Genomic DNA, 10857 nt, shown 5'->3' with positions numbered 1-10857 from the left:
ACTCACCAATATATTACTCAGCCGGACTCATTCAGACTCAGACTCACGGCTCGACCTGAGTCTGAGTGAGTGTGAGTGAGTCGACTCACGAGTGAGGTTGCCGACCTATGGACCGAAGTCATATTTACGATGGCAGAAAGTGTTGAAGACCGACGTGTTTCGTATCTTCAGGATCAGCGTGGCTAAGTTCTAATGTTAACTTCTTTTTTTTTTCGGTGTACTATTTAATGGAAGAAAAAAAAAGAATATTGGGGTCTTGGAACGGTGTTTTGAGGCCCAGCGAACGAACTACAAACGCAAGTATGCATCTGTGAGATGGAACTTGAACGAATAGCTGTTCGTCGAAAGAGCTATCACATATCCACATGCCAATTCCCTGGGCAGTTACGTAGCCGATCACTCACTCACTCACTCACTCACTCACTCACTCACTCACTCACTCACTCACTCACTCACTCACTCACTCACTCACTCACTCACTCACTCACTCACTCACTCACTCACTCACTCACTCACTCACTCACTCACTCACTCACTCACTCACGAATAGCTGTTCGTCGAAAGAGCTATCACATATACACATGCCAATTCCCTGGGCAGTTACGTAACCGATCACTCACTCACTCACTCACTCACTCACTCACTCACTCACTCACTCACTCACTCACTCACTCACTCACTCACTCACTCACTCACTCTTTCATACAATTGTCTATCACTTTTTCTCCGACCATTAGACTCTAGACGATGATCCCACAAGCACTTCATGATCCTGCTCATTCAGCCGCGGCGGCTCAGTCACTGGAATTACTCCACTCAATTAGTTACTCAGTTCGCTCAATAACTCGCTCAGTCACCCCCCAACACCTCTCACTCTTTCCACACATTCAGTCACTCGCTCACCAGGCCCGTAGCCAGGAATATTTCCGGGAGGGCACTGGCTGAAAACCTTGACTTTTTGAGAAAAACACCTATTTTATTATTTATTTTTAGTAAAAACACATACTCCACCAAAATTTCTGGGGCGGGGCCCTAGGCCCCCCCCCCCCCGTCTGATTACAGGCCTGTGGCTCACTTAGTCCACCCACTGACTTTCTCCACTCAGTCACTAATTACTCACTGACTTGCTTCATTCACTAGCAACCAACCCACCCACTTGCTTACACCACTCAATCACTCACCCGCACACCTAGTCACTCACTCACCCGCACAGTAACTCCACCCAAACAATCAATCATTCATTCACTTGGTCCACTCACTCGCTCGCTTACTCAACTCAGTCGCTCATCACTCACCCAACCACCCATTCGCTTTGCACACTAACTTACTCCCCAGAATCAAACGATCACTCAAATTGTACACTCGCTCACTCCATCCAATCACTTCTATCAACCGGTCGCTCACTGTTGAACTTCAATCAATCAATCAATCAATCAATCAATCAATCAATCAATCAATCAATCAATCAATCAATCAATCAATCAATCAATCAATCACCCATTTTCCACTCACTCACTAACTGACTCAAGCATCACTAAGCTGCAGCGAGCCTCTAGCTCAGTGCTCACAGAAGCCGAGTCTGGAAAACTGGTATCTGCAGGCTCAGAGTTGTCCTTGATCGGCTTGTGTCCCTCTTTATCGCTTTGGTTGTCGTGTGCGTTGACATGGAACGTTTCTTGCGAGTGAATTGAAAAAAGAAATGGTGGTCAGCAAAAGTGGCCTGACGGTACGGGTGCTGGCGGTATCATTTAGCTTTCACTCTGTGATAACAAAACGAAGTCACTGCCGCAAATTCGTTTACTTCTCATCTTAATAGATAAGTAGAACGAAATCCACCTACTACTTCTTTTCAAACAAGCCGCGCTTGCGCAGACAAAACCGGAACCGGTTTTTTCCCGTCTCTCCAGTTCTTCGTTTCTCCGCACGAAACTGTCGCGGCGCTGACGGCGATGCGTCAAGAGTTCTTCAATTAAATTAGTCGCGAAACTGCGTTCCAAAAGACGGGCAAACCCACGACCGATTTCGCGTGAAGCTTGCAGATTGTCGCGCCATCATACAAAACACAAGATCCGCAACGCCGCCACTGCACCCCTGCGTGCGTTCCAACACCGCAAGCAACGCTGGCGTTGTTGCAAACGTTTATTGGTTTATTTTCTGCACAAAAGATGACGCGACAATCGGCGTACCCCTCAATTTTGGCCAAAGGCGAGTGTAGATTTTGATACACAGGACCAATGTGGAGTTTCGCAACTGGTATTATTGAAGAACTCTGAGCGTCAAAGGCTCTCTGACGCCGCTTATCTCACGCGCAAGAAACGCGTTTGTTTCGCGCGAGCCAGTGAGTGGATCAAGGCGAGTGGGTGAGGCGGGGTGCTACTTTCTCTCCTCTGAACTTGACAAAAAAAGGTCTCGTGACTGTTACGCCGGTGGCAGAAACAACGAAAGGCCAGACAGATAGTAGCGAGTGTCCGTGCAGTCGTGCTACCCGGAGTGTTATATGATACGCGGTGACTTGATCGACGAAGCTCGCAACATGGGCACCGTACACATGCTCTCCACTCTGACTCGTATTTCTTCGTCCAGTTCGACGCCGATCGTCGCTAGAGCATCGATGTCGACCGCTTCGAGCGCGAAGAAGCTGACTGGAAAAGTTGCCATCGTAACGGCGTCTACGGAAGGGTGAGTCTTTGAACTCTGGAAGTTACTGTTAGTACGACTTGCGATAGAAGGCATGCGAAACCCGCGTAGTCTTTAGATCAGGCGTCAACTGATCTAATCTTATCGCCGTCTAGGTTGCCGGCTCGGTCGGTGATAATAATTGTTGGAGTTTTACGTCCCAAACCGACGACACGATTATGAGGGACGCCGTAGTTGAGGGCTCTGTAAATTATAACCACTTGGGATTCATCAACGTGCACCCAGTTCTAAGTATTACCGGGGCCTCTAGCATTTTCGCCTCCATTGAAAATGCTGCCGGGATTCGTTCCCGCGACCTTCGGGGCAGCACTCGAGCACCATAATCACCGGACCACCGTGGCGGGTAATGGGGCATTATTTGTAGTCTTTTAACTGTAACACGGTAATTGCGATATGAACGTAATGAAATTTAAGTTGGACAAAAAGACAACTTGCTGCTGCTGGGGGCCGAACCTACTTGCGTCGTCGTACGCGTTGTCCGAAGGTTGTAGGTTCGATCCCTACCGGCGGCAGCTTGTCTTCTCGTGCAGTGGAGTACCAACTAGCCCGAAGTGTCACCTTAAGAAGTTCATTAAGTTGTTCATACCGAAGTTTCTTTCGTACTGCGAAAACCCGCGTAGTCTTTATAAATATCAGGTGTCAGCCGATCTCTTCTTACCGCCCTCTACGTTTCCGGCTCGGTTGCCGGCTGGCAGTTTTTGTTTGATCAGCTGACAGGAAGAGAAACGGTTGAAGGATTTGTTTTTTGCAGTCGTTGACTGAACAAACTCACTACGTCACATACTCAGAAGCCACCTATAGGAGTGGTGACACTGCGTGTTTCCCATTTCGTCATCGAATGCAACGGTCCGTGCGATTTCGCTGCTCCTTGTGTCGTTTTTGTTCGTGACCGTTGGAGTGGATCACTTCGCTTGACTGACGTAGGCGTTGCCCTGCTGTGTAACTTTTCTTTTTTTTTTTTTGCGGCGTGTGTGTGTGTGTGTTTACGGAGGAGAGGTTCCGAAAGTGAAAAAGCGGGCTCGCGTGTGTCACGCCCGGCGCCTTTTTGGCTAAAACGTTTTCGTCATTATCGTATGGTGTTTGTTTTCTGGCGTACTGTGTGGTACTGTGGTTCTCTACTACAATCGGTGTCGAAATAAAAGCTTACAACCCGTTGAGAAAAACTGCGGATTTTCCTAGCAGTTTGTGACGGCGGCAGAGAGCAAAGCCAATGTCAAAGCGTGCGTCACTGCGTTGTTTGCACGTCTGGACATGTGAATAGCAAGATTCGAGCCATTTTAGCTGTTATACAGTGTTTCCAACGTCTGAGTGTTTCTTCCGTTAGAGTTAGATTGTGACACGTCAGAATCGACGACTTTTGGCGAAGCAGACGGTGTTAGGTAAAACTGATTACCTTTGTCAAAGCAGACGACGTTAGGTAAAATTGACGACTGTGGCTAAAATAGAGTACTTTCGGCAAAGCAGACGTTGTTATACAGGTTAAAGAGTCCACTTTGACTAAAGCCAATTACTTTCTGGAAAACAGACGGCGCCAGGTAAAACAGGTGGCTTTAGGTGAGACGGATACTTTCGGTGACGCAAATGACGTCAGGTAAATCGGGTGACTTTGGGCATGACCAACCACTTCTGGTAAAGCAGGCGACGTTAGGCAAGCCGGAATAGTTTCGCTGAAGCAACGACGTCAGGTAAAACGGCTGACTTTGACTAAAGCGGATTACTTTCGGCGAAGCAGACGACGTTAGGTAAAACAGGTGGCTTAAGGTAAGAAGGAATACTTTCGGCAAAGCAGACTACGTTAAATAGGTAAAATGGAGTATTTTCGGCAAAGCAGACGATGTTATTCTGTATAAGCTAAACAGCTGGGTGACTTTAGGTAAAGCCAATTACTTTCTGGAAAGCAGGCGGCCCTAGGTAAAACAGGTGACTTTAGGTAAGACGGATGCAAACGACGCCAAGTGAAACGGGTGACGGGGTAAAACGGATTACCTTCGGCGAAGCAGACGACGTTAAGTAAAACAGGCGACATTAAGTAAGACTGATACTTTGGGCGAAGCAGACGACATGAAATGCTGCATCCGTACGCGACAGGCAAAACAGGGCGAGCAGCTTGCTCGCTAAGGGATGCAATCTTGAACGGCTATTTTCTCGTGCGTCACGCAAATGCCCCCAGCGCTTTGTCAGCTCGCTTAAACTGAACTTGGCCTGTTTTGCATTTTTCCTTCGTGTTTCGTCGGAGTCCGCTTTGCGCGCAAGGCAAACCGATAACCGTGTACTCACCGGATTAGAAAAAGAAATGAGAGAAGCATCGCATTTTGAGATCTTTGTAGCGACGCCGTGTGCGATTTTATCGACCTTGTTATGCAACCGATATCGGTTTGACAATTTGAGATCGAAAACGTTTACCAAGTTTCCAGTCGCATTGTGGTGCGAAAGCGCCGTAGTGTATTTTGTTACACAACCGATATCAGTTTGGCGGTTAGAGATTGAAAACTAAATAAGTTTGCACAGACACCTTGCGGATAATCGGGCTGACCGACAGTGCACATAAGGCAGCCTCTTAACATAAACTAACCTTCTTGTCCTGTGTTGCTTGTGCAGCGCTTGTCCTATGCTGTGTGCGCACTTCTGTGTCCCGTACCGAATTTGCGTTCCGTAGTTTAACCTTCTAATATGACGACTTCATTGACCACGGACTTTAGTTAAACTATGGAAGTACCTGTCTGGCGTAGGTTTCAACTTGTAAGCGAAATATTCTGCCGCTGTGGTACAGTAGCTGCGATGTTTGGCCGTTGACCCGAAGGATGCAAGTTAGATCCCGGCCGCGGCGGTCGCATTTTGGTGGAGGCGAAATGCTATGGAGGCCCGTGTGTACTGTGCGATGTCAGTGCACGTTAAAGAACACCAGATGGTTAAAATTTCCGGAGCCCTCCCCTACGACTTGCCTCGTAATGATCGTGGTTACTCCGGATAATAATACCACAAACGAAATGAACCTGCATGCAAACACCGCTGTTCGAATGGTTGCTCTTGAACAACATTGAATATAGACTACGATCTACGTGCAGGGTAATATTTTGCTGATGCATTGTAGATTAAGGCTAGTTCCTTTTAGGAATTACGTTTGCTGGTTTACACGACTCGATAGAAAACATCTCATGTGATTATTCACTTATTATGTGCGACATCTTTACTAGTGTCGTTTTATTACCACTGCTGAAAATCAGTTCTGCGGAATCCCGCAAGGCGGCGGAAAGGTTAAGAAAGGGAAAATAGACTACCACCCAATTGTAGCATGAAGCCACCAGGAAATGCATACGGATTTCTCAGAAATAAAGCCTCTAATTTTTCGGCGACTTAGAGGCTTTATTTCTGAGAAATCCGTTTGGATTTCCTTGCGGCTTTGTGCTACAAATGGGTGGTTGTCTATTTTCCCTTTCTTAACTCTTTCGCCACCTTGCGGGATTCCGCAGAACTGATTTTCAATATGTGTCCAGTTGCTTCGAGTTGTCGATGAATTCGCCCTCGCGCTGTCAATTGCTAGCTTCCTGGTTAGCTCAATTGGTAGAGCGACCGCCCCGTGAAGGCGTTGGTCCCGGGTTCGAACCCCGGACCAGGACGAATTTTTCGGCGATTTAGAGGCTTTGTTTCTGAGAAATCCGTATGGATTTCCTTGCGGCTTCATGCTACAATTGGGTGATTGTCTATTTTCCCTTTCTTATTACCACTGCTGCATTAACTACTTAATCTGTTTAGTATTACACTTCTGCTTACTATGTCATCTGGTCTATACTGCTGTTCATGTATGTTGTGTAATCAGAATGTTACGGATGCTCACTTTTTGTACTGCCCCCCTTACACAATGCCTCATCTGAGGCCACTGAGGTATAAATAAGTAAATAAATAAATAAATAAATAAATAAATAAATAAATAAATAAATAAATAAATAAATAAATAAATAAATAAAATCTATGTGAATAGAATTTTTAACGCTGTATCGGTTGTCGAGTTTAAAAGACCTGACGTGAAAAAAAAGAATACGTTTCCGTACTTCTTTCGCCAATATCCGGCTCGCGTCTTTTATACGGCCTCTAACGTTGCCTTTGTCATTCGAGTGCCTCTAACGTGTCGTCGTCCTCACTCAGAAACAGATAAGGTCTATATGGTCTGCACACGGATCTAGACGATAACGTAAATCCTGTACAAGCTCTCTATCTGATCTCGCACTGCATCTTCTACGGTACTTTCGCATTTCTCACAGCTGTTGCTCCATGATCTTCTAAATGCCATCGCCCTTCGACTGAAACTGAAATGGTACAGATGGTCTGAACAACCCCTAGTTTCTAACGTGTAGCTGCGGCGTCTAGGACCTTTCGCATCTGTCTTGGCAATCCAGATTGTTGTGGTAAATGACATCGCCTTTGGACTGGAACCTAAATGGTCTATATCTTATATACACGGCTGCATTATAGCGTAAAGCCAGTAAGTTATTTTTGTGTCCTATCGTTTAGGCTTGTATACGGTCTTGGCTTGTCTTTCAGCAGCCCAGAATCTGCTTATATTCTGTCGAGGCTCACTTAAATTGTCTGTAGCCTACACAGCCTAGCGACTCTCACCTAAATTGTCTGTGCCTGCACTAGCATGGCGACTCTCACTTAAATTGTCTGTATTCTACGCTAGCCTAGAGAGACTCACTTAAATGGTCTGCAGCCTACAATAGTTTAGAGAGACTCTTACTTAAATTGTCTGTATCCTACACTAGCCTAGAGAGGGTCACTTGAATGGTCTGTAGCCTATACACTTAAGTAATCTGCAGCCTACAATAGCTTAGAGACTCTCGCTTAAAAGGTAGTCTATACTAGCCTAAAGAGACTCACTTAAAAGGTCTGTAGTCTGCACTATAGCCTAGAGAGACTCACTTTAATGGTCTGTAGTCTACACTAGCCTATAGAGACTCACTTAAATGTCCTGTAGCCTACAAATAGCCTAGAGAGTTTTGTATGGGCGAGTGCACTTGCAGCTGAACAGCTCGAAGTCACGTGGCCTGAGAAGGTAGCGTCACGTTTGACGTCACACCACTGCCGTCACAATTTGAACGAAAGGGCAAAGGTTGTGCCTGCCCTTGCATATATAAGTATCACTGCTTTGCCAGTGTCATTGGTTTGCCCGTGTAAGTGGAGGGCATTAACCTACGACGTGTTGCTTCGCGGTTTTCCCTATTGTGCAGCCTCACTACTGCCGGAGCCCAGGGTCGAACATGCCACTCTACCAACAACGTCACACGCGACGCTTCTGGTCAGGTCACGTGACCTGTAGCAGTAGAGGAGCAAACAGACTCTGCCGCGTTGTAAAGGCATGTCTTAGTTCTCTTTCCAGTCTACCGATGCAGTCTTTTGAAGGCGGTGTGACCTTGGGAGTGCCAGGCTTTCGATATGATAGCGCAAGTGTATAGGCCTAATTAATGCGGCAGTGCCGTTCACGCGTCATGACTGCATAACTTAAAAGCCAACACGTTCTGCGCAGTCGTTTTCATCGCGGCTTACGAAATACGGCAAGGAAAACCTTATACACTTGTGCAAGAATACGTGCTTGCGCGTGCGTGTTAAGACACAACTGTGCTTTTTTGACGCTGTGTACTTGGCAAACATGCATAAAAGATTCGAAAGACAATAGAGTCTGTAAGGAAACACGTGCCAGTATTTCCTTCATGTTGGCTAGAACGCCCGGACATTATTTCTTATTTTTTTCCCTCAGTACGAAGCACCATATATTCAGGTGGGATTTCAGAAGGAGCTTTTGTATTAACCTGAAGGAAAATAAAACAATTTTCAAGAAAAGAAATGGGGACTAAAACACAATTGAACTAAATTAGGCTATAAATACTATCGTTTAAACTTATAATTTAGACGATCCTCAAGATAAAATCTTCATTAATCTTGAAACAAAGAAATCTACATTTGCAAGCCGTTACCTTACTTTAGAAAGTGGCAGGCCTCTGCACGCACAATGACGGCATAATTACCTAGGGTTCAGCTAGCACCGGCGAATGTACAGTCGTAAACAATATGACCGGGAACACTGTAATTAGCTTTTTAAGGGTCATAGCGGCTAAACACAGTTTGTAAGTGCAAAAGTGTTCGCAACAGTAAATTCTCAAGCGGAAAGGTATCTCTTGCAATCCAAGACAGTATACCATTCATACCGGTACATCACAAGAGATCGCTGTTTAAACGCGAATTTGGTGTTCTATCTCATATTGCTCATGACTGTACACTAACTTGCCTAGTGTTGGCTTCAGTTAGTGTACATTCGCGAGCGTATTGGCTTGTGTCTGCCCCGGTGCTACAGTGATTACGGTCCTCGGATACTGCGCCGAAGGTCGCGGGTTCGATTCTGGCCGCGGCGGTTCCGGTGGAGGCAAAATGCTTGAGGCCCGGGTACCGTGCGGTGTCGGTGCACGTTAAAGAACACCAGACTGTCGAAATTTCCGGAGCATTCCACTATGCGGTGTGCCTCATAATCCCTGCCTTGCTTTGGCACGTAAAACTCCACAAATTATGTTGGTGTCGGCTTGTGTCGACTTAATGTTGGCTCACTCTTACCTAGTGCTGGATAATACGTTGGATAATGTTGCCAGCGCGTGGCACGGAATTGCTTGACGCGCGTGACATTTAGTTCCCTTAGGGGAAGTTAGCCGCTATTAAATTTTTTTCCTCTCCCGAATGACATTAGGGTGTGACAGCCGCGTATGTCACGGCGCCAGTTTCGTAAACCGCTCACGTGACCATTTACAAGCGCTCGCGCACTATTGTATCCGCCGTAATCATACAATCACTTCCTGCATGGTATGGTCCTCGTTGCAAACGTGTTACATGTTCATCAGTTCGGTATGTCTGATTTCGTATTTCGTATCCGAATTCTAAACACCCCCGACTGTCGTTCCGGCGTTGCGCAAGCCTTGTGCAGGCCCTATACGATCTTAGGCACGCGCACCTCGCATAAAAGCCCTTGAGCAAAACGTCCCAAAGTGTAGCCTTCAGGGGTGATTACGATCGTAGCTGCATCGATTGCTTCGGGCGGTGGGCAATCAGAAAACAACTCTGCCATAACCATGCCGTTTTCTTTTCTTATGCAACGCTTTGAAAGACGTCCTTGAAAGTGTAAGTACGCTTTGTGGAAGGGGAGGAACATCGCGATGCAACGACGCCGAACGAATGGCTTTCGCAGTTTCGCATTCGCTTTTATTACTTTCGTACGCGCATTTTTTATCGTCTCTTTTTCGTTTTTGTTGCCTTCTTTTTCTACGCAAATCGCCTGTAGTGCATTGCGTGTGGTGCTTCGACGCGAAATTCCTCCCCGGGAAGTTTTGGCTGCATGCAAAGAGCCAGCTAGTGTGCTGTTGTGGGTAATAAACCGTAAATTAAAAAGAAAAAGCACCGCAGACACCGCAAGGTGATTAATGGAGGAAAATAGCAGACGACGAACAGACGAGATTGCAGACGACGTGCACCTCTGCTCGACTGCTCTTCGGCAGCAGTCGACGACATAACGATCTAAATGTAATGCATACTGAATACAGACTAAATACGACTAAATGTAGACAGTACAGACCTACTGTCGAAATGTTGTCGAAAAGCAGGGGAAGCTTTGACGATTAGCAAATAGCGTACGGCAGTGATGGAAGTGCTGCTCGAATTGCTCTAAACTGCTCCAAAAGAGAAGTGCTGCTCTATGCTGCTCCAAACTGTAATTTTTGTTAGCAACTGCTCCGAACCTGCTCCGAAATGGCACTGGGAAGCTGAAAACAATGAACTTTAACCGTGTGATCATCCAGCGAGCCTAAACAAAACCAAAAACAAGCTGTATACTATCATCCTAGTACGCCGCATGTATACTAGCTGCATACTAGCATTGTCAATATATATCTCATTTAGCAGTATATTTGTACCTGACAAGCAGACTATTTTGGGGAAATGTGTGCGAGATTAGTTCAATGTCATACTGATTAATAACTGCCGTTGTTACAAATGTGATGTGTGACTTACATTTATCACTTTGTCAGCTTTGACCTCATTTATGCCACAAGAACAGGCATTTTAAGTGCATAGCTAGCTCATTGAGTTGGTTTTTTTTTAATTTTCAGTGCAGGCTATTTTGGTGAA

The 10857-nt window shown here is 46.0% G+C and overlaps 1 protein-coding gene and 1 non-coding gene across 4 annotated transcripts in view; both read left to right on the top strand.

Annotated features, from left to right (window-relative positions):
• Positions 1–2326: 2326 nt before the first annotated feature.
• Positions 2327–10857, top strand: part of LOC119400053 (dehydrogenase/reductase SDR family member 4) — a 107191-nt gene continuing 98660 nt past the window's right edge. The window contains exon 1 of one of the 3 annotated variants that reach the window (XM_037666972.2): positions 2327–2679. In XM_037666972.2, the coding sequence (XP_037522900.1) occupies positions 2498–2679 (182 nt within the window). In that variant the 5' untranslated portion in view covers positions 2327–2497. The remainder of the gene's footprint in view (positions 2680–10857) is intronic. The other 2 variants (XM_037666973.2, XM_037666971.2) reach the window with 2 other exon arrangements.
• Trnah-gug (transfer RNA histidin (anticodon GUG)) lies at positions 6241–6314 on the top strand. Its single transcript has one exon. It is a non-coding gene; the product is annotated as a tRNA-His (tRNA).

The sequence above is a fragment of the Rhipicephalus sanguineus genome, chromosome 7 (assembly GCF_013339695.2).
Source record: "Rhipicephalus sanguineus isolate Rsan-2018 chromosome 7, BIME_Rsan_1.4, whole genome shotgun sequence".
In the NCBI taxonomy this organism is placed as follows: domain Eukaryota; kingdom Metazoa; phylum Arthropoda; class Arachnida; order Ixodida; family Ixodidae; genus Rhipicephalus; species Rhipicephalus sanguineus.
The sequence above is the reverse complement of the archived record's forward strand: the minus strand, read 5'-3'. Positions and strand labels throughout refer to the sequence as shown.